The sequence below is a fragment of the Rhinolophus hipposideros genome, assembly GCF_964194185.1.
Source record: "Rhinolophus hipposideros genome assembly, chromosome: 13".
In the NCBI taxonomy this organism is placed as follows: domain Eukaryota; kingdom Metazoa; phylum Chordata; class Mammalia; order Chiroptera; family Rhinolophidae; genus Rhinolophus; species Rhinolophus hipposideros.
Genome location: NC_138059.1, coordinates 35,290,977 through 35,316,183, shown reverse-complemented (window position 1 = coordinate 35,316,183; position 25,207 = coordinate 35,290,977). Strand labels below are relative to the sequence as shown.

Genomic DNA, 25,207 nt, shown 5'->3' with positions numbered 1-25,207 from the left:
CGATGGACACCCAGGCTGCCTGTCCATCTTGGCCATTGGAAACAGTGCTACAAGGAACATAAGGATGCACACTTCCCCTCAAAATAGCATTTTGGGTTTTTCTGGATAAATACTTCAAAGGGGGATTACTGGGTCCTTTTTGTCTCTTGTGATAGCCTTTGTTTTAAAATCATTTTGTCTGGTATAAATATTGCTCTTACAACTTTTTGTTTATTTGTTTGTTTCATTTTCATGAAATATCTTTTTCCATCCCTTTATTTTGAGTCTGTGTGTGTCTTTCAATCTGAAGTGAGTCTCTTGTAGGCAGCATATGTGGGTCTTGTTTTCTTATGCATTTAGCCACCCTATCTTTTGATTGGAGCATTTAATACATTTACATTGAAAGTAATTGTTGATACCTATGTAATTATTTGATTTTTTTTTTCATCTTAAAGAAATCCCTCTAAGATTCCTTGTAATACTGTTTTGGTAGTGATGAACTCTTTTAGCTTTTTCTTGTCTGGAAAGCTCTTTATCCTTTGATTCTAAATGATAGCTTTTCTGGGTCACATAATCTTGGTTGTAGTTCCAAGCTTTTCATCACTTTAAATATTTTCTGACAATTCCTTCTGGCCTGCAAAATTTTTGTTGAGAAATCAGGTGGTTGTAGGTCCATGCTTTTCATCACTTCAAACATTTCCTGCCAATTCTTTCTAGCCTGCAAAATTTCTGTTGAGAAATGGTCTTAATGGGAGCTCCCTTGTAGGTAACTAACTGCTTTTCTCTTGCTGCTTTTAGGATTCTGTCTTTAAGCATTGGCATTTTAATTATAATGTGTCTTTGTGTGGGCCTCCTCATCTTGTTTGGAACTCTTTGTGCTCCCAGGGCTTGTATGTCTATTTCCTTCACCAGGTTAGGAAAGTTTGCTGTCATTAGTGCTTCAAACAGGTTTTCAAGTCCTTGCTCTCTCTGTTCTCTTTCTGGTACCTGTATGATGCGGATGTTGGTATGCTTCATATTGTCCCAGAGGCTGCCTAAACCATCCCCATATTTTTGGATTCCTTTTTTAACCCTGTTTTATTTGGGTGTTTTCTGCTACCTTATCTTCTAAATCACTGATTCAGTTCTCTGCTTCATCTAATCTACTATTGATTCCCTTGGAAGTATTCATCATTTCAGTTACTGTATTCTTTATTTCTGACTGGTTCTTTTTTATGTTTTCTGTATCCAATTTTATGTTTCCTATCTCTTTGTTGAAGTTTTCCCTGAGATCACTGAGCATCTTCATAACCAGTGTTTTGAACTCTGCGTCTAGTCTAGTAGATTGCTTGTCTCCATTGTGTTTAGTTCTTTTTCTGGAGATTTTTTCTGTTTCGTTTTTTGGTCGGGGGAGGGAGGATGGACAAGTTTCTTTGTCTCCTCATTTTGGCTGCTTCTGTATGTTTGTTTCTATGTATTAGGTAGGGGTGCTATGACTCCCGGTCTTAGTAGAGTGGCCTTATGTCTTAGGTGTCTTGTGGGTCCAAGTAGCACAGTCTCTCTGGTCACCATAGCTGGGTGCTCCAGGTGTATTGCTTGCATGGGTTGCGTGTGCCCTCCTGTTGTAGTTAAACCTTGTTTGCTGTTTGCATGTCAGTGAGAAGGATTGACCCTGAGGATGACTGGTTGTGAGGACTGGCTGTGACTACAGTGGAGGAGTTGTTGTTCAGGGGCTGAGCCTAGGGAGCAGGATTTGCTGTAACATTGTTCTGATTTTTCTTTTTTTTAATTTATTGGGGTGACAATTGTAAGTGAAATTACATAGATTTCAGGTGTAAAATTCTGTATTACATCATCTATAAATCCCATTGTGTGTTCACCACCCAGAGTCAGTTCTGCTTCCATCACCATATATTTGATCCCCCTTACCCTCATCTCCCTCCCCCCACCCGTCTTACCCTCTGGTAACCACTAAACTATTGTCTGTGTTTATGAGCTTTTGTTTCTCATTTGTTTGTCTTGTTCTCCTGTTGTTTTTGGTTTATATACCACATATCAGCAAAACCATAGGGTTCTCCGCCTTTTCTGTCTGACTTATTTCGCTTAGCATTATATTCTCAACATTCATCCATATTGTTACAAATGTTCCTATATCATCTTTTCTTACCGCCAAATAGTATTCCATAGTGTATATATACCACAACTTCTTTATCCATTCATCTATCGAAGGACACTTTGGTTGTTTCCATTTCTTGGCCACCGTAAACAAAGCTGCAATGAACACTGGAGCATACGTGTCTTTATGTATAAATGTTTTCAAATTTTTTAGGTAGATACCCAGGAGAGGGATTGCGGGTCATATGGTAATTCAATTTGTAATTTTTTGAGGAACCTCCACACTGTCTTCCATAACGGCTACACCAGTCTGCATTCCCACCAACAGTGTATGAGGGTTCTTTTTTTTTCCACAGTCTCTCCAACACTTGTTACTATTTGTCTTGTTGATGATAGCCATTCTGACTGGGGTGAGGTGATATCTCATTGTGGTTTTTATTTGCATTTCTCTGATGATTAGTGATGTTGAGCATTTTTTCATATGTCTATTTCCAATTTGTATGTCCTCTTTGGAGAAATGTCTCTTCAGGTCCTCTGCCCATTTTTCAATTGGGTTGTTTGTTTTTCTGTTGTTGAGCTTCATGAGTTCCTTGTATATTTTGGATATTAGCCCCTTATCAGAGGCACTGTTTGCAAAAAGCTTCCCTCATTAAGTCAGTTGCCTCTTTATTTTGTCAATAGTTTCTTTTGCTGTGCAGAAGCTTTTAAGTTTCATATTGTCCGATTCGTTTATTTTAGCTTTTACTTCAATTGCCTTTGGAGTGAAAGTCATAAAATGCTCTTTGAACCCAAGGTCCATAAGTTTAGTACCTATGTTTTCTTCTATGCAGTTTATTGTGTCACTTCTAATGCTTAAGTCTTTGATCCATTTTGAATTAATTTTGGTACATGGTGACAGATAGCAGTCCAGTTTCATTCTTTTGCATGTGACTATCCAATTCTGCCAGCACCATTTATTGAAGAGGCTGTCTTTCCTCCATTGTATGTTTTTAGCTTCTTTGTCAAAAATTATCTGTCCATATTTATGTGGTTTTATTTCTGCATTCTCAATTCTATTCCATTGGTCTATGTGTCTGTTTTTCTGCCAATACCATGCTGTTTTGATTATTGTAGCCCTGCAGTATAAGCTAAAGTCAGGGAGTGTGATACCTCCAGTATTGTTCTTTTTTCTTAAGATTGCTTTGGCTATTCGGGGTCTTTTGTGGTTTGAAACAAATCTGATGATTTTTTGTTCTATTTCTTTAAAAAATGCCATTGGGATTTTGATGGGGATTGCTTTAAATCTGTATATTGCTTTGGGTAATATGGCCATTTTAACTATGTTGTTTCTTCCAATCCATGAGCACGGAATGTCTTTCCATTCCTTTGTGCCTTCTTCAGTTTCTTTCTTTCATTCTTGTAGTTTTTAGCATAGAGGTGCTTCTCATCCTGGGTTAAGTTTATTCCGAGGTATTTTATTCTTTTTGCTGCAATTGCAAAGGGAATTGTTTTTTGTATTTCTTTTTCTGAGATTTCATTGTTAGTATATAGGAATGCAATGGACTTTTGTACATTGATTTTGTAGCCAGCAACTTTACTGTATTCGTTGATTGTTTCTAATAGCTTTTTGGTGGAGTCTTTATGGTTTTCTATATATAGCATCATGTCATCTGCAAAGAGTGATAATTTAACTTCTTCATTCCCAATTTGGATGCCTTTTATTTCTTTCTCTTGCCTGATTGCTCTGGCAAGGACTTCCAACACGATGTTGAAAAGCAGAGGTGATAGGGGACAGCTCTGTCGTGTTCCTGAACGTAGAGCAAAGGGCTTCAGTTTTTCACCATTAATTATGAGATTAGCTGATGGCTTGTTTTATATGGCCTTTATTAAGATTGACACAATTTTTTTAATTGTTGGGCTTAACCAATGTATAGTTATTTTGTTATTGTCCATAGAGGTGTCTAAACAAGTGGTATCCAGTAGAACTTTTTATGGTGATAGAACTGTTGTGTCTGTGCTGCCCAGTATAATAGCCACTAACCACAGGTTGTTATATGCATTTGAAATAAAACTAGTATGACTGAGAAATCAAATATTTAATTTAAGTTATTAAAGCAGAAATAGCCGCATGGGACTATTCACTACTCTGTTGTACAAAACTGGATATATTTACTCTTAATGTCTGTATTTATCTATTGAAGACTAGTGAAAAATAGTAGTGGACTGACTTTTGTCCACAAACCATACTTTGAGTAGCACTGTTTAGAGCATGGACTCTAGAGTTAAAAAAACCTTTGTGTGTTTGGCAAGTTACTTAATCTCTTGCTACTCCAGGATCCTCATTTGTAAAATAAAAGTAATAATAGAGTTGTTGTGAAGAATAAATGTGGAGGGGGTGGTTAGGGAAAGCACCAAAAAAAGGTGACATCAAAAAGGGCCTCAAAGTATGAGTTCCATAGGCAAAGAGGTTAGCATACCATTGAAACCCATGTGGATTATACTCTGTGTAGAGGGAGGGGCAGCAGATAACTGTCCTAGCCCTATCATTGCTTCCACTACTGCTACCACTATTTCTCTCTTTTTCCTAGCTATCTTCTTATTTTAATTTTTTAGCATATTTTAAACAAAATTACAGGGTAACATGATTTTATGGTTTTAATAAATGCTGCCTTATTAATAAGGCCAATCGTTGTATCTTTATTTATTCATTTTTGGGATTTATGTTTCCTGAATTTGATGGTAGGAGTTAGGCAGTAAGAAGGGAATGGGAATCCTGTTTAAAAAGGAATCCCTGGGTTATGGGCTGATAATTGTGAGATTCTTTCCCCCTAAAATGTGTTTCTTATTTACATAGATTATTGCAGGAAGAAAACAAGCTGGAAAAAAAATGAGGTTCCTTCTCTATGCATTTGTTGGTGTTCACCTTTTATCTCTAAACTCTGGCAAAGCTATATACAGGAATGACATGTCTCAGAGGACTTTTCAAGAAATAAAAGAAGAAATAGCCCACTATGGAGATGTTGCTAAAGCAATCATAAACCTTGCTGTTTATGGTAAAGCCCAGAACAGATCCTATGAGCGACTGGCACTTCTGGTTGATACTGTTGGGCCCAGATTAAGTGGCTCCAAGAGCCTAAAAAAAGCCATCCAAATCATGTACCAAAACCTGAAGCATGATGGGCTGGAGAATGTTCACCTGGAACCAGTCAAAATACCCCATTGGGAAAGGGGAGAAGAATCTGCTGTGATGCTAGAGCCGAGAATGCACAAGATGGCTATTTTGGGTCTTGGCAGCAGCATTGGCACTCCCCCAGAAGGTATCGTTTGTCTTTTTAAGTCAATTTGCTGTGTACTTTATAAAACTAATGTCATGTGACGTAATGTATTATGGCATGCATGATTCATGTTATAATTTGGACGATAACAAGGAAAATGTAATCGTTTCCCATTGCATTGGCTTAATGAATTCTCTACTGTTATACTTTTTCTTCCTTTTTCCTGCCTCACTTTCTTCTGTATATTTTCTTAAAGAAAGGTGATTGTGTAGAGTCACTTTTGAAATGAAGAATATACAGTTATTAGTCCATGAAACTTATCAGTCCTATCACTTTATAATTTCTATTTATTATAACATTAGTATTATTCTGTAGAAAATTGAGATATATGTTAATAGGATAGAAAAAAATGACTTCTTCCAAGTGGCCTCACTGTGCAGAATTTCATAGAATTAATGAAATAGGGATCAGAGCCTTGAATTAAATTGAGTTAATTTATTTTTTTTACAGAACTTGAGGCCCTAATGCCAGGAATTATCCAGGGTGGAGTTCTACTTTTACTTATCAGCATTCTGGCTTATCTTCATTAGATGATATAAATGCATAGATCAGAGATATATAACCAGTCAAGAGTGAACTACCAGTCAGTCTTTAATGTATTCATGTAGTATTTTCCTATGGCAGAGGAACTAGTTTATAGAGACTAGTTGACCTTCTCTAAAACGTTTTTAGAAATATTTATCTAATGCCAAGAGAAAGACCTGGTAGAGAAGTAAATGATTAGTTTTTTTAAACAAAAATATCTTTATTGAGATATAATTCACATACTATAATATCCACTCATTTAAAATATACAATGGTCCACAATGTAATTGTAGACCATTTTCATCAGCCCCAAAAGAAACCTGTACTCATTAACAGTTACCTCCTCTATCTCCCTCCTAAAACCTGGCAAATACTAATTTGCTTTCTGTCTTTATGGATTTCCCTATTCTGGATATTTCACATGAGTGGAATAATATAGTATGTGCTTTTTTGTGGCAGGTTTCTTTCATGTAGCATAATGTTTTTCAGGTTTATCCATGTTCTAGCATGTATCAGTAGTTAACTCATTTTTATTGCTGAGTAACATTCCATTTTATGGATATACCACATTTTATTTATGCATTCATCAATTGATGGACATTTGGTTTTTTCTGCCTTTTGGCTTTTTATGACTAATGCTGTTATAAACATTCATGCATGTTTTTGTATGGACATGTGTTTTCATTTCTCTGGTGTATGTACCAAGGTGTAGAATTGCTGGGTTATATGAGAACTCAATGTTTAACTTCTCTAGGTCCTGCCAAACTGTTTTCCAGAGGGTCTGTACTGTACCATTTCACATTTTCACTATGTATTCTAATTTTTTGCAATTTAGTGCTTGCCAACACTAATTATGATCAGTCTTTTAAGTTATAGCTGTCCTACTGGGTGTGAAATGATATCTCATTGTGGTTTTGATTTGCATTTCACTAATGACTAAAGGATGTTGAATATCCTTTCATATTCTTATTTGTATATCTTCTTTGGAAAAGTGTGTATGCAAATCCTTTGCCCAATTTTTATTATTATGGGCTATTTGAATTTTTATTATAGAGTTGTAAAAGCTCTTCATGTGTTCTGGATGCACATCCCTTATCAGATATATAATTTACTAATGTTGTCTCCTATTCTATGGTTTGACATTTCATTTTCTTGATTGTAATATTTACGGCAGAAGAGTCTTTATTCAATTTAGTACAATGTATCTAAATTTTCTTTTGTTGCTTGTGCTTTTGATATTATAGCTAAGAAACCATTGCCTAAACCAAGGTCACAAAGATTTATTCCTATATTTTACTCTAAGAGTTTTATAGCTTTAGCTCTTATGTTTAGGTCTCTGAATTAATTTTGTATATTGTGTGTGAGGTAGGAATCTATCTTCCTTTTTTTTTTTTTTTTGCATGTGGTTCTTTAGTTGTCTCAACATCATCTGTTGAAAAGACTATTCTTCCCCCATTAAATTTGGTGTATTATATTGATTTTCGGGTATTAAATCAACCTTGCATTCCTGGTGTACATTCGATTTAGTTGTGGTGTATAACCTTTTTTTTATCTGTTACTGAATTCAGTTTGCTAGTATTTTGTTGAGTAGTTTTATACCTGTATTCATAAGGTATATTGGTCTGTAGTTTTATTTTTTTGTGACGTCTTTGGTTTGGCATCATGACAATTCTGGCCTCAAAGAATCAGTCAGAAACTTAACCTGTTTTTTTTTTTTTTTTTTTTTTCCCTTTGGAAAGGTTTGTGAAAGATTGGTATTAATTCTTTATGTTTTTGGTGTACAGAACCAGTGAAGCCATCTGGTCCTTGGCTTTTCTTTGTGGTAAGATTGTTCACTATTAATTCAATATCTTTCCTTATTATAGATCTATTAATACTTTCTATTTCTTCTTGAGTCAATTATAGTAGTTTCTATCTTTCTAGGAATTTATTCATTTTATCTAAGTTATGTAATGTGTTGGCATACAGTTATTTGTAGTATACCCTTATAATTGCTTTTATTTTTGTGAGGATAGGTATCCAAGATCCCAGTTACTGTTTGATGTCACTTGCTTTCAATCTGAATATCTCCCTTTCACTTTTTTTTTTTTTTAATCAAAGCAGGTCTGCTAGCAGAAAATTCTCTAAGCTTCTTCTATCTTTATTTCTTTATTTAATCTTCATTTTTGAAACAGTCTTACTGGATATGAGATTCGTGGTTGGGAGTTTTTTACTTTTTGACACTGAATTTGTCATCCCACTGTCAAACGGCCTTCATTGTTTCTGATGAGAAATCAGCTATAAATGTTATTGGGATTTCTTTGTATTTAATGGGTCATTTTGCTCTTACTGATTTCAAAATTTTTTCTTTATTTTTGGTTTTCAGCATTTTGACTCTGATGTAGCTAGGTGTGGATCTCTTTGCTTTTATCCTGCTTGCAGGTTTTTGAGCTTTATAGATGTATAGATTAATGTTTTTCATTGATTTGTGAAGTTTTCAGCTATTATTTCTATGAATATTATTTCTGCCCCCCCCCCCGTTTTTTTCTCTTTCTGGTACTTCTATTAAGAGTATTTTGGTGCACTGAATGGTGTCCTACATTTCTCTCAGGCTCTGCTCACTTGTTTTCCTTTCCCTCCTCCTCTGTTCTTCGGATTGTATATAACCTGTATCAATCTATCATCAAGTTCATAGATTATTTCTTCTGCTAGCTCAGATATACTACTGAGCCCCTCTGCTGAATTTTTTTCTTTTCAATTATTATTCTTTTCAATTCCAGAATATCCATTTGGTTCATTTTTATAATTTCTATCTCTTTATTGATAGTCTCTATTTGATGAGGCATTGTCATCATACCTTCCTTTAAGTATGGGTTCCTTTAGTCCCGTGAACATAATATAACAGCTGCTTCCAAGTCTTTGTCTGGTATGTCATATAGCTGGGCCCCCCAAAGCCAGTTTTTATTGCCTGCTTTTTTCGTATGTATGAGTCACACTTTCTTGTTTCAGAATTTTTTTTTTTTCCTGAAAACTGAAGATTTTAAATAATATGTCCTAGCAACTCTGGATACTGATTTTTCTCCACTCCCCTCCCAGACCCACTGGAGGGTGATACTATTTCTGTTCTTTATTTTATCCTTTATTTGTTTAATGACTTGGTTGTGTTAACTTTGTGAAGTCTATTTATTTCTCCAACCATGTACAAATTCTGATGTTCCTGTTCGGAGTGTTTTTATTTTCCCTGATTTTTACTTTTAGTCTGGCTCCTTAGGAGTCACCCCCACGTCTGCATAAGCCACGTATTGGTGAACAGTTGTGCTTAGGTTCCTTTAGCCAAATATTTTACTCTTTACTGTTTGGTGTTTATGTGGCTTGGGGCTGTTATTAAAACTTGGGGAGTTTATGTTTTTGCCCCAAGATCAGCCAGAGCTTAGTAGCTTGGAAGTTTCTTCTCCAATCAGTCTTGAGAGGGCATGGCCTTGGGCATGCACATGGCCTCTGGCCTGCTAGGATGCATGTGATTTTGTTATTAAGCCTTACTTAATAATAATTTCCCCAAATCAGAATAGCTTATGTTTCAGCCAGTGTTTGGTTAGAGGTTGTGCTTAAGCCTCTTTTGTTAGTAAGCCTTCTGCCTTTTGTTGATGTGTCTGTGTACAGCTTGGGGAGTGTTTGCAAGTTTGACCCAAGTTCTGTTTTTATTGTTCCCAAATCGGAACATGTACATAGCCTTTCGAACCACCAGGTTTTACTGTGATACCAGGGTGGATTTTCTTGTTTGTTTCTTTCCCGGGTTCTTTCTGTTAAACTTCTGAATGCTCTGCTATTTTGCTTATTACTAGCAGTATCGTGAAGCTACCAGTACCCACTTAATTGCTTTCTATCAAGTTCTCCATTGTTTTCGACAGTACTATTATGTGTGGAATTCTCTGTGTTTAGCTCCAAATAAAGTTACCCTGGGTAAGAATTGAAAAGCTCTTCATCCTCCTCATTTGCTTCTTCCCTGGGAGAACCTCTGTGCTACTGTCCAGGAGATAGCCACAGTGATAGTGGCCTGCTTCTGCAAGAGTGATATCTCTAGCGGGTGCTAGACAGAGAGGGTGGTAGTTCCTGGTCTCCTTAGCTTGCCTCTCCCTGTATGGAACTCCCCCTGTGAGTAAGCTGAGACAGGAGTGTTCAAAATCCTAGTATTCTTGGTGGCTTGGGGTAATATTTTCATCATATGGGTAGGGCTGGGTAGAGGAATGGGGCCTTATTCCACTTGCAGTAGAGTGCCCATAAACAGTTTTTATAACATAACATGGGGGTGGGAATGGGAGAAGGAAGCAGGCCATGGCCCAAATGTTACAGACTCTCATTATTCTAATTCAGATTTAGTAGGTTTTCGTGAATAAGTATTTCTCCATTTATATGCCCTTAGGACAATTGTTTATTTATTTATTTAGCTTTTTTTAAATTAAAGTTTATTGGGGTGACAATTGTTAGTAAAGTTACATGGATTTCAAGTATACAATTCTGTATTACATCATCTATATATCATGTTGTGTGTTCACCACCCAGAGTCAGATCTCCTTCCATCACCATATGTTTTATCCCTTTTACCCTCATCTACTACCCTCCTCCCTGCTTACCCTCTGGTAACCACTAAAGTATTGTCTGTGTCTATGAGTTTTTGTTTTTTTCATTTGTATGTCTTGTTCCTTTGTTGTTTTCAGGTTTATATACCACATGTCAGTGAAATCATATGGTTCTCGACTTTATCTATCTGACTTATTTCGCTTAGCATAATAATCTCAAGATCTATCCGTGTCCCTTTTGCAAATGGCACTATTTCATATGACCCAGCAATCCCTCTCCTGGGTATCTACCCCAAAAAATCTGAAAACATTTATCCATAAAGATATATGTGCTCCACTGTTCATTGCAGCTTTATTTATGGTGGCCAAGACATTGAAACAACCAGTGTCCTTTGATAGATGAATGGATAAAGAAGATGTGATATATATATATATATATATATATATATATATATATATATATATATATATATGCACATAGACATGCACAATGGAGTACTATTCTGCCCCTAGGACAATTTTGAGAGACTTTTAAGTGATTTTTTAAAAAATATTTTTTCCTAGTTAAGTATTTTGTAGGGGAGAAGATCTGCCAAGTTTCTCACTCCACCATTCTGTAAGTACTACTGCGATGGCCACTTTTGATCTCTCTGAGGCTGCATGAATAGGTGGTAGAGTCCTCTCAGGTATTAGGGAATCCCTTAGTCTGGGTTCTCTAGTGTCAACCAAGAGTTTTGTTCAATTGCCTTCTGTTATGCACTAATCTGTGTTAGGCATCAGCTTATATGATTCTTATTTTTCTTTTGAAGCCTTCCCAACTATCTTGAGGTCTAGCTTTTTTTTTTTCCTTTTTTCCAGATGTGAAAACCAAACTCCAAGAGATTAGGTAGTTGCACAACTAGTAAGAGGCCAAGTTGCTAAGTTCAGGCATGGACAATTATCAAATTCCAGAGTTTGTATTTTAGTCATTAAACTATATTGCCTTACGTATAAATATTTCAACATTATTTGCATTTCTAAGATTTTCCTTTTTAGACATTTGACTGAAGCAGATCTGTCTCAAAATCTGCTAATACCTGTAATGTGATGGCAGAATATATTGGTGTTTGTACCTTCTTTTTGGACATTTTCCCATTTCGTTCTTATCCTCATTTCCTGTTCTGTACCTGGGCCTGCTCTCCCTGGCTATCTGCCTGGTATTGAAAACTAAGCCAAGTTACTGATTGCTCCTGGGGCCTCAAAACTTAGGGCAAGAGAATTTTACTCACTGGAATCTATTGTGGTATTCCAAGGCTCACTTTCACCCCATTCTTCATTCCCTGGGGCTCAAAGGAGATAAACAGTTGTCTGGCAACTGGACTATTTTAAGCTATGAGGTAACTGGAGAGTTAGGCTGGACCATGTGTGGAAAAATTGTCACGGGAGATAATGTGAAGTCAGCATAATGGGACTTCTAGATGTAGGTAGTATGCAGCAGAGTTCATCTCCCAGGAAACTCATGTTGTATCCTTGATTTAGCTACCTATAAATGTTAGTTGTGTGACCTTGGTCTAGTCATTTAATCTCTATGGACCTTAATTTTGTTACCTGAAAAATGAGAGATGGCTGGAATATGAATCTGTAAGGTCTCTTCTTTATTGGAAAGGCTCTGATCTTTATGAGAATCCATATGGGATGAGTGAAGCTAGAGTTTGCGAGAGCAGGATTCTCCCAGGCATATGCTATGGAGCAGATTATATAATCAGAGATGATTTTTTTTAACTTTCCAATTCTAGACTTGAGTATTATAGTATCTGTTAGTTTATTTGTGTGTCAAAGTTAGGGTTCTGTGAGCTGTCTGAAGAGTTCAAAGAAGACAGATATACAAATGGCCAAATAAGATGAATGCTGAGCAAAACTTAATCTTAGAAGTAAGACAAGACAAAGTATAAACTCTAGTCAATCCTGAGATAACACAGCAGACATCAGATTTAAATGGACCAAGTGAAAGAATGAGAATCAGCAGCCAAATCCAAGAGAGGCTGACATGGGCAAGAAAGAACAACTTGGGCAGGATGTTCTTGCTCTTCTCAGTATACATAACTCTGTGGGTCTTCTCTGAACCAAACATAGCAAATCATCGAGTACTTGTCAATTCTCTATGGAGACTGACATCTCTATGCAGGTATTGAGCTTTCTCAAAATATTATGTTACCAACTCTGTGTTTTCTATTAGTGTGGGAGCTCCTGAAGGACTGGACTGAATCTTACTCATCTGTCTATCCTCAGCACCTAGCACTATACTCAGTATGGAGTAGTTACTCATTCAATGTTTGAGGAAAAGAACAGTATATTTTTTAAGGTAGCCCTTTCCTTAACATATTAGTTACTTGAATTAATGGAAAAACAGTTCTTCCTTCTACATATAAATGATGATTGTTGACCCGTTGTTGACCCATCGTCTTTTGCTTAGGTTTTTTTTCTGATTATAAAAGTAATACCTACTCATCATAGAAAACATGTACATGAATATAAAAACAATAAAAACCATCTGTCATCTTTTCCTGCAGAGTCATTGCTAATATTTGAATTCTTCCTACTGATATTTCCATATGCATGTATATTTTTATTTACAAATTTGAGATCACACTGCATATATTTGTGTCCTTTTATGCCATATATCATGAACATTTACCACATACTAATAAATATCCTTTGAAATAAAATTTGATGGTTACAAAATTCAAATATACAATAATTAATATAACCGAAGCCCTGTTATTGGACTCTAGATTATTTCGATTCTTCCTTTTTTTTTCTTCTATTTAAAATAATATGGCTATAAAAATTCTATAATACAGAAGTAAGAATGGATTTTTAAAGGAGAGTTTTTATATTTTTTGTAAATATTAGAAAAGGAGGAATGATTGGGATATTCTAAGAAGTCTTAAAAGAATTGCAAAAGATAATTTTGAAACTGCTCATATAGATAAAAAATATGCCAATAAAATTTTTAGAAACTCTCTTTTCTCTCTTAATATTTTTATTTGCTTAAGATATTAATGCAGAGGAGTGACGTCATAGGAATGGCGGCAGCGGGGCACATTTTATGAGTTCTCCTCCAGATCTTATTACAAACGGGACATATAACCCATCAAACAACTCTTTGCTCATCACGCAGAACAGCTAAGAGACTCCTAAGAGACTCGTGGAAGGATTACTTGAAGGTGCGCAAATTGGGAGAGCAGGGGAAGAAGGAAGGGAGCGGAGTGGAAACGTGCAGTCTTGTGGTGGAATCAGGCTGGCGGCGGCTGTGGCAGCAGCGGTAAACCACAGCTCTAAAGTCACAGGGAGATATAGAACACCGAGGAGTCCTTTGCTCATCACGCAGAACAGCGTGGAGGAATTACCTGAAGGTGCACGCTGATTGCGAGCAGGGGAGGAGGCAGGACAGCGAAGTGGAAGCGTGCTCCCCCCCCCACGGCGGAGCCGAGGCCGGCCAGGGACCACTGCCGCGACTCCCAGGAGGGAGCGGAGACTCGTGGAAGGTTTGCTTTGGGGTGCGCTAGTTGGGCAAGCTGGGGAGGAGCGAGGAGGGCAAGAGGAAACGCGCCGCTCTCCCCACCCCCCACGGTAGAGCTGCGGCCATGCAGCATGCCCACACAGCAGCGGCTGGCAGCACCCGGGGCTCTAGAGTCCCACGGGAGCCAAGGGTGCAGCGGAGAGTTCAGGGTCCAGGAGGTGGGCTCCTTCCCTGCGTCCCACAGCTGATCGCTCCCGCCGGGGCGGGCAGCTCGTGGGCCCTAGGGCAGACAAAGAACTCAGACGCCACACCTGGGCCCCTTACCCCACTTTTTGAATCCTCCCCCTGCCCTTCCAGAGACTTAAAATTACCCCTGAACTGAGGAGTAGTGTCAGATTACAGAGAGACATCTGTGCTCAGGCACTGGGAATATTGGCAGCCAGCTCTGACCTTTGAAAGACTCTGGGAGGAAGAGATTTTCGCTGGACTAGGAGAGAGGAGACTCCCACACCCCCAGCCACCACCTTTTCGGGCCTACGGGAGGAGTGTGACATGGCTGGCCTGGGAGAGAGAAGACACCTCCATCCCCAGCCCCCACCCTCTCTGGCTGGCCTGGGGCGGGGCAAGGGCAACCGCGGAAGCACTCCCTGAGTTCAGCAGTAAGCAGCAGACGCAGCTCCCTGCTTTCAGCAGCTTAGAGATCTCCCGCCCACCCCCTCCCACACACCTACGGAAGGAGGGCCCTAAGACTCAGGAGTACTGGGCACAGGGCTGGTAGAGCTACTCTCAGCGTGCATTTGTGCAGGAAAGGACAGAAACTGCACGGTCTCTCTGAAAACTGTCATCCAGACCCCTCAGCCCCTCGCATTTAAATCTACACTCCCAAATTCACTCTGGACACCAGGTGACCAGCGCTGCCTATGCAATAAGCAGGGAACTCTTTGTCACAGCGGAGGACCACCAGGAGATTACTTGGTGGGCTTAAGCCAAGACTGGTGCTGCTTTCTGTTTTGCTTTGCTTGGTGGTTTTTTTTTTCCTGCTTGTTGTGATTTGCTTTGTTCTGCCTTTATTTCTTTGATATCTTTGCCTATGTTGAGTGGGGATTGTCGGTTGTATTTTACATGTGAATGTACTTGATTTGTTTTCTTTGTTGTTGTTGTTGTTGTTGTACGTGGTAACTTGATTTGTGCTGAAATTGCCCTAACAGGGCCCAGCTTAAGAGGCACAAGATTCAACATATCCAGAAGCCAACTCTGGACCAAACCAGAGTACTACTGGGTTTGACCTACAAGTCACACACCCAGAGGGAATTCTCTGAGGCACCAGAGCCCATAGAGACCAAACCTCATTTAAGTGGCCAACCCTCACCCAGCAGAACATCCTGTGGTGGGCAGAGCCAAGTCTCACAACTAGACAGCCTAGAAGTTAAACCCACCTACTCACAAGCAAAAAGCAATTAAAGTTCTTCTTGAACAGGACAATATACTAAACACACGAGCCACCTGTGGAGCACATGCAGAGGAGAACAACGAAGTAGTCCAAGTCAAATATAAAGGACACATGCTACATAAGATAACCCAGCAAGAACTAAGAGATCTAGGGGATCTTCCTAATACATCAAAGCAAACACAGAGAGTCAGTCAGAATGGGGAAACAAAGAAACATGTCCCAAATAAAAGAACAGAAGAAACCTCCACAACTGGAACCAAATGAAGCAGAGGTAACCAAACTTTCAGAGACAGAGTTCAAAACACTGGTGATAAGAATGTTTAAGGAGCTTAGAGAAGATATAAAGAAGGATATAGAAATCATAAAGAACAACCAGTTAGAACTAAAAAAGGATGTAGAAATCTTAACGAACAATCAGCTAGAACTAAAGAACACAATTACCGAAATTAAGAACTCACTTGAAGGAATGACCAGCAGGTTAGAGGAAGCAGAGGATCGAATCAGCGTCTTAGAAGACAAGTTAGCAGAGATCACTCAAACTGAACAACAGAAAGAAAAAAGAATAAAAAACAATGAAAATGGGTTAAGAGACCTCTGGGATAACATCAAGCGCAACAACATGCGCATCATAGGAATATCAAAAGGCGAAGAGAGGAAGCAAGGGATTGAGAACATATTTGAGGTAATAATGTCTGAAAACTTCCGTAACCTGATGAAAGAAATCAACATACAAGCCCAGGAAGTGCAGAGAGTTCCAACCAGGATAAACCCAAACAGGCCCACACCAAGACACATTATAGTTAAAATGGCAAAGCTTAAAGACAAAGAGAGAATCTTAAAAGCAGCAAGAGAAAGGCAGAAGGTTACATACAAGGGAACTCCCATAAGACTATCAAATGACTTTTCTACAGAAACATTGAAGGCCAGGAGGGAGTGGCAGGAGATACTCAAAGTGATGGAACACAAAGGCCTACAACCTAGATTGCTTTATCCAGCAAGGCTATCATTTAAAGTTGATGGAGAGATAAAGAGCTTCCCAGAAAAGAATAAACTGAAGGAATTTATTACCACCAAGCCAGCATTGCAAGAAATACTAAAAGGACTTCTGTAAATAGAAGAAAGATGAAAACAATTTACTACAAATTTAAAAATGGCAATAACTATGTACCTATCAATAATCACTTTAAATGTAAATGGATTAAATGCTCCAATCAAGAGACATAGGGTGGCCGAGTGGATAAGGAAGCAAGACCCTTGTATATGCTGTATACAAGAGACTCATTTCAGATCAAAAGACACACACAGGCTGAAAGTGAAGGGTTGGAGTAAGATATCTCATGCAAATGGAAGCGAAAAAAAAGCTAGAGTTGCAATACTTATATCTGACAAAATAGACTTTAAAATGAAGAACATATTAAAAGACAAAGATGGGCACTATATAATAATAAAGGGATCAATCCGACAAGAGGACATAGCCCTAGTAAACATCTATGCACCCAACATAGGAGCACCTAAATATATAAAACAGATATTGACTGACCTAAAGACAGAGATCAACAGCAACACTATCATAGTAGGGGACTTCAACACACCTCTGACAACAAGGGACAGGTCCTCCAGACAGAAAATCAATATGGAAACAACAGCCTTAAATGATACTTTGGAGCAGTTGGATTTAGTTGATATTTTCAGAGCATTTCACCCCAATGCGGCAGAATACACGTTCTTCTCAAGTGCACATGGAACATTTTCCAAGATGTGTCATATGTTAGGACACAAAACAAGACTTGATAAATTAAAGAAAATTGAAATCCTACCAATTGTCTTCTCTGACCACAGTGCTATGAAATTAGAAATGAACTACAGGAAAAAAAACCCAGGAAGACACACCAATTCATGGAGGCTGAATAATATGTTACTAAATAATGAATGGGTCAAGCAGCAGATCAAAGAAGAAATCAAAAGATATCTAGAGACAAATGAGAATGAGAACACGACGACCCAAAATCTATGGGATGCTGCGAAAGCAGTCCTAAGAGGGAAGTTCATAGCACTGCAGGCCTACCTAAAGAAACAAGAAACATCACTAATTGACAGTTTATCTTCACACTTAAGGGATCTGGAAAAAGAACAGTAAAATAAGCCCAAAGGGAGCACAAGGAAGGAGATTATAAGGATCAGAGCAGAAATAAATGAAATAGAAACCAGAAAAATAACACAAAAGATCAATGAATCCAAGAGTTGGTTCTTAGAGCAGATAAACAAAATTGACAAACCTTTAGCCAGACTCATTAAAAAAAGACAGAGAGGACCCAAATTAATAAAATCAGAAATGAGGGGGTGGGGGGTGGGTGATGAGGGTAAGGGGGATCAAATATATGGTGATGGAAGGAGAACTGACTCTGGGTGGTGAACACACAATGGGATTTATAGACAATGCAATACAGAATTGTACACCTGAAATCTATGTAAATTTACTAACAATTGTCACCCCAATAAATTTAAAAAAATAAATCAATAAATAAAATCAGAAATGAAAGAGGAGAAGTGACAACAGACACCACAGAAATACAAAATATTTTAAGAAATTACTATGAACAACTATATGATAACAAATTTGACAATCTGGAAGAAATGGACAATTTTCTAGAGGCGCACAACCTTCCAAGGCTAAGTCAAGAAGAAACAGAAAGCCTGAACAGTCTGATTACCACCAGGGAAATTGAATCAGTAATCAATAATCTCCCAACAAACGAAAGCCCTGGACCAGATGTCTTTAAGGTGAATTTTCAAAACTTTCAAAACGTTCAAAAAAGAATTATCAGGGGGGTTCACGGTGTGATGGATGTAAAAATAATATAAAATAAAATAAAACTATAAAATAAAAAAGAATTATCACCTATTCTCCTCAAGCTCTTCCAAAAAATCCAGAAGGAAGGAAGACCCTCAAACACTTTTTACGAAGTCATTATCACCCTGATCTCAAAATCAGACAAAGACACCACAAAAAAAGAAAACTACAGGCCGATATCTCTAATGAACATAGATGCAAAAATTCTCAACAAAATATTAGCGAACAGAATTCAGCAATACATTAAAAAGATCATACACCATGATCAAGTGGGATTCATCCCTGGTATGCAGGGGTGGTTCAACATCCGCAAATCAATTAATGTGATACACCACATTAACAAAATGAAAAATAAAAATCACATGATCATATCAATAGATGCAGAAAAAGCATTTGATGAAATACAGCAACGTTTTATGATAAAAACCCTTAAGAAAGTGAGAATAGAGTGATCATATCTTAACATAATAAAGGCCATATATGACAAACCCACATCTACCATCATACTCAATGGGGAAAAGCTAAAACCATTCCCTCTAAGATCAGGAAGAAGACAAGGTTGCCCACTTTCTCCACTTCTATTCAACATAGTGCTGGAAGTTCTAGCCACAGCAATCAGACAAGAGAAAGAAATAAAAGGCATCCAAATTGGTAAGGAGGAAGTAAAATTATCACTATATGCAGACAATATGATACTATATATAGAGAACCCTAAAGAGTCCACCAAGAAACTGTTAGAACTGATAGATGAATTTAGTAAAGTACCAGAATATAAAATTAATATTTGGAAATCAGTTGCATTTGTATACACCAATGATAAAATATCAGAAGGAGAAATTAAGAAAACAATTCCATTTACAATTGCTCCAAAGGCTATAAAATATCTGGGAATAAATCTAACCAAAGATGTAAAAGATCTGTACTCAGAAAATTATACGACACTGAAGAAAGAAATGAAAGAAGACATAAATAGATGGAAACACGTTTCATGTTCATGGATAGAAAGAATTAACATAGCTAAAATGTCCATACTGCCTAAGGCAATATACATATTCAACGCAATTCCTATCAAACTACCAACGACGTTTTTCACAGAAATAGAACATATAATCCTGAAATTTATGTGGGACCATAAAAGACCCCTGATAGCCTCAGCAATCTTGAGAAATAAGAACAAAGTGGGAGGTATAACGATACCTGATTTCAAACTATACTGCAAGGCTACAGTAATCAAAACAGCATGGTACTGGCATAAAAATAGACACATAGATCAATGGAACAGAATAGAGAGTCCAGACGTAAATCCATGCCTATATGCCCATCTAATCTACGACAATGGAAGGAAGAATGTGCGATGGGGTAAAGACAGTCTGTTCAATAAGTGCTGTTGGGAAACCTGGACAGACACATGCAAGAAAATGAAGCTAGACCACCTCCTTACACCATATACAAAAATAAATTCAAAATGGCTTAAAGACTTAAATGTAAGATCTGAAACCATAAAATATCTTGAAGAAAATATAGGAAGAAACTTCATGGACATTACCCGGAGTAAGATTTTCACTGATATATCCCATTGCGCGAGGGAAATAAGAGAAAAAATAAACATGTGGGATTACATCAAACTAAAAAGTTTTTTCACAGCAAAGGAAACCATCAATAAAACAAAACGGGATCCTACTGAATGGGAAAAGATATTTGCCAATGATATATCTGATAAGAGATTAATATCACAAATCTATAAAAAACTTACTCAACTGAACTCCAAAAAAACAAACAACCCAATTAAAAAATGGGCAGAGGACTTGAGGAGACATTTTTCTAAAAAGGACATACAGAAGGCAAGAAGACATATGAAGAAATGCTCAACCTCACTAACCATCAGAGAAATGCAAATAAAAACCACAATGAGATACCACCTCACTCCAGTCAAAATGGCTATCATCAATGAATCAACAAACAACAAATGCTGGCGCGGATGTGGAGAAAAGGGAACACTAGTGCACTGTTGGTGGGATTGCAGATTAGTGCAGCCACTATGGAAAACAGTATGGAGGTATCTCAGGAATCTGAAAATGGAACTACCCTATGATCCAGCAATTGCACTCCTAGGCATCTACCCGGAGAAATCCAAAACTCCAATTCAAAAATCTGTATGCACTTCTATTTTTATTGCAGCACTTTACACAGTAGCTAAGACATGGAAACAACCAAAATGCCCATCGGTAGATGACTGGATTAAGAAGCGGTGGTACATTTATACAATGGAGTATTACGCAGCCATAAAGAAGAAAGAAATCTTATCATTTGCAACAACATGGATGTATCTAGAGAACATTATGTTAAGTGAAATAAGTCAGAAAGAGAAAGACAAGTACCATATGATCTCACTTATATGCGGAATCTAAAGAAAAGAATATGTGAATGAACTAATCAGAAACAGTTTTGGGGACACAAAGAAAAAACCGAGAGTTGTTAGATTGGCGGGGGTGGGGGTTGGGGATAAGGGGAAAGGTGAAGGGATTAGGAAGCAGCTGGTAACCACAAGATGGCCTCAGGGTTTTTTGAAAATTAATTTGGGGAACTTATTCAATAATGTTGTAAAGATTTTGTTGGGTATCTGATGGACATGCGTCCTGTTTGGGAGACCACCTCAAAGATACTGTGGATGCCTGATCATGGCATTGTACACCAGAAGCTAAACATTAATGAATGCCAACTATTATTTTATATATATAATATGATGGCTCGTTGTGAGGTCGGAGGGATAGTGGATGGGGTAAGGGGGTTCACAGTGTGAGGGATATAAATGATGAACGTCTACGTATTACCTTCTCTTGTACATCTGAAACTGAAAAAAAAAGATATTAATGCAGTAGAATATATAGCATTATATATAATATAAATTATTTATAATAGAAATTATACATAATATAAATTTACAATATAAATTATAATACAATGTAAAAGTATAATATAATATATTTAATGAAAAATTTAATGTAAATTGATAATTTAGGCACTTGATACACTTCATTAAATTGCTCTCCAGAAAAATTGTACACATATACTCTCCTATCAGCAGTACATCTTAATGTTCTAATCGCTGTCTCTTCATCTGCATTGGGTGCTTTTCCTAATCTTTGCCAATGCGATGGGCTAAAAGTAATATTTTACTATTATTTTACTTTCTATTCATTTGTTTATTGGTGAGGTTCATTTGTTTATTTTCATGTGTTTATTGGTTACTTGTATTTTATTTCTTTAAATTATCTGTGAATATTTCTTGGTCATTTTTTCTATAGATGCTTTAATGATTTTCTAATTGATATGTAGGAGTTCATTACATAGTAAAGATATAAATTATTTGATTGTCATTTGATTCTTATTGAGATGGTTTGTACTAATCCATCTCTTCCTTTTTTATTTCTTTTTAAGAGACCATTTATTTCTCATTTTTGAGGAGGACTGGCTGGCTATGGAGTACAGTTAAAAGATGGTAAAACAGCAAAGTTGATTAATGTATGCTCCCTCTGCTCTATCAGAGTGCTCTAAGAAACTAACCTCTTTAGCTCAGTTTACACATACTTTGGAACATCAGCATCATGTTCCATGGTTTGCAGATTTGTTGGTGACTTGCTTTTGAAACTGCACTTAACAAATTGAAGTCCCAGTCTAGCTAGACTTGGATCTTGAGCTCTGGGTTCTGATTGGTACTGCTGTGGTTCACATGAAAGTTTGTATACTTCATGGCTATTCCTTATGGAAACAATTGCATCTGATTGCATCAGAATTAAGAATTTGTATTCCATGAAGGATACCATGAACAAAGCTGTTAGACAGATCGCAACTGAGAGAAGATATTAACACTTTTTTTGTCCAAAATTGTTATGACAATTGTTAGTAAAATTACATAGATTTCAGGTGTACAATTATGTATTACATGAAACTTTTGACAATCATGGACACATAAATACTTCCTTTCTGATTAATTTATATTTTCAAATTTTTCTATAGACATGAATAAAAACCAGCACTTATCTTCAGTAAGAACTCTTTTTTTCTGAAAAGAAAGAATTTTTTAATGAATTATACATGTTCCCCTGTATTTTTTTATTCTCTTTTCTTAAACATTTTTCTAACCGTAATTTTACTAACAATTGTCACTCTAATAAATTTTTAAAAAGTTTCAGATACTGCTCTATGCCCATAAATGAATAAAAAGATTATTAAAAAGTGAAAAAAATTGTTATGAGATTAATATGTAGGTTGTGAACTACTGGCAATTAACAAGAAAAAGGCAGTAACCCTAATAGAAAAATGGACAAAGGCTCTGAATAAGCAATTGAAAGGAGAGGGAGCCTAAAAGCTAACAATTTTATAGAGAGCTCAACTCATTAGCTATCAGAACAGTGCAAATTTTAAAAATAATGAGGTAATTTCACAGCAGGAGTGTAAAATGTGTTGGTGGGGCTGTGAGGACATAGGAACTCTCATGTATTGATTGATGGGCCTGAAGCATGGTGTACCATTCTGGAGAGCAAGCTGGTAGTAGTTAGCCAACAGATAGATAGATAGATAGATAGATAGATAGATAGATAGATAGATAGATAGATAGATAGATAATAGATAGATTAGATTAATAGATAGATAGATAGATAGGTAGATAGGTAGATGATAGGTAGGTAGGTAGATAGATAGATAGATAGATAGATAGATAGATAGATAGATAGATAGATAGATGATATATTTTTATACTTAATGACCCAGTAATTCACTTCCTTGATATATTTCCCAAATAAATTTTCACACAAGTCCCTAAAGGTACATATACAAGGATGATTACGTATTGTAACCTTGTTTGTAAGGTCCACCTGGAGATTCATCACTGGGAGAATAGACATGTAAAATGTGTTAGATGCCCCCTGGGAATGTTATAGAGAAATTGGAAGTGACTAATATATGTATAGCAACCTGAATGGATCTTACATACATAAAACTGGGTAAAAAAAGGGAAAAATTGAATGGTGTGCATGATACAATTGCATGCATCTAAATACAATTTTACATACACATAGAATAATATTTAATATTTTACAAGGTAACAGATAAACAGAAAACATCTTAGAATGGTTGCCTATTTAGGACACGAGGTGGAGGTGGGAATGAGGAATGGGAATAAAAAAATAAAGTTTAGAAACAAGGAAATAAAAGAGATTTGCCTTGAATATGCCAATGATGATGATATATTGTGAACTGAGGAGTATAATTAACCCAGCACTCTGCATCTGATATTAAAAGCAAAAATATACTTGCCTGACATGAGTCATGAAGTTAAGGTAGGTATTTCAGTCATTTGCCATTTTCTCCAAGAGGGACTTCTTGGAGAAACCATTTCTCTCTTACTTTTTAAACATTATCCATTTCCCTCCTCACCCATAATCTTATGTCATTCACTTAAATTTATGCTTATACAGTGTAAGATCTTTACTTTTTACTTTTATGTTTTTAGTTTTCATGTAATACATATCTTTATCATTGTTGTCTTAGTTTCAAGGCTCCTGAAGGCAGGGATGATCTCTGTTTTCATTTGCTTTGCGTAGCCTTTAGTATAGGCAGACCTTTAGATCACATTAATGATAACCCAAGTTTATTTTTATGGAAAAATCAGAAAGAGGTTTTTGTTTTTATTTGTTTGAAATTCTAGCAGTATGAATAATGTCCCTGGAGACTTGATGATGACATAATGCAGGTTAGTAGTACCCAGGTATCCTTTTTAAACACCCTTATCTACCTCACATTTCATTTCTTCCTTCCCTTTGGTAAATCTTTCTGACTCCTTTTTCCTAGCAGAAAGTATCATTGGTTAATAACTATTGGTTTTTAATAACTGATGTTGAGGGTGAATCTAAGAAATATGTTCAGTAATCAAAAGTTTATAATTAGTATTAAACTTAATTACGTAAAACTAGGAAATGTAGGTATTTCTTCTCAATAGTTGTAATTCTCTATATATCTGTATTTTTTCTCTTTGTATCTGCCTTTGTTATTTACTCTGCTTCATCTCTCTGTGTCTCTGCTATTCTCTGTAGTCATCTCTTTATTTTACTCTTTCTTTTTCTCTCTTTCTTTGTTTTGGACTCTTTGTTCTCATTTTTCTTTCCCACCTCCTAGTTTCTAGTTTATAGCCTCACCAATAGGGTAGTTTAAGGCTGATGTATTTGCAGCCATCTTATTGCTCCAGATTTAATTGGAACTCATTTTTCTTAGTCTGTAAAAGTCCTCTTTGACAGTCTCATTGTATTCTTAGAATTGCAGTCATTTGAAGCAGCTGGTTAGTACATATTTTGTACTCTTACAGCAGTAAAGAAAAATTTTATGATGCATTTCACATTGAAAGTGGTTCCTAAGAGTAAGTGCCATTTTGATGGTTCTTGGGGAAATGCATCAATAGTATCAATCAGCTGAAGGGACTTTGATTTCTTCAGGGGCTGAGGGGACTCAATAGGCCAAGGCCTTATGGGACTCCTTACATTCTTTATATATTTTGTCATGAAAAACTGCATGTAAATTTTCCAGGAAGTATCAGAACTTTATATCATCAAATTGAAACATTTTTCTGAGGGGAAAAATAGAGAAAATTTGCCTTCTTTAGAAGTGATGGCTTAGAGGTTTTAGATCAATTACTTATAACAATACATTGGAGACTCAAGGCCTGATTAACAGTGGGTCATAAATAAACTACTGGAACTAGATGATATCTACCCAGTATTTTTGAAGGAATTTGAAGGTAAAATTGTCAAATCTTGGTTAAACTGTATTAAACACTTGTTATTTGCTATTAAGCCCAAGAATTATCAGATTTTTCTTGGGACCACTTTCCATAGGAATTCGTCCAAGAAGACCTTAAGAAGTACATTTTATTGGTGATCATTA

At 36.7% G+C, this 25,207-nt stretch overlaps 1 protein-coding gene across 2 annotated transcripts in view; it reads left to right on the top strand.

Annotated features, from left to right (window-relative positions):
* CPQ (carboxypeptidase Q) overlaps positions 1-25,207 on the top strand; it is a 660,399-nt gene that overhangs the window by 178,922 nt on the left and 456,270 nt on the right. For both annotated transcript variants that reach the window (XR_013994760.1, XM_081070557.1), the window contains exon 2: positions 4,907-5,369. Coding sequence is in view for 1 of the 2 variants with exons in the window: in XM_081070557.1 (XP_080926683.1) it covers positions 4,940-5,369 (430 nt within the window). In the remaining variant the exon portion in view is untranslated. The remainder of the gene's footprint in view (positions 1-4,906; positions 5,370-25,207) is intronic.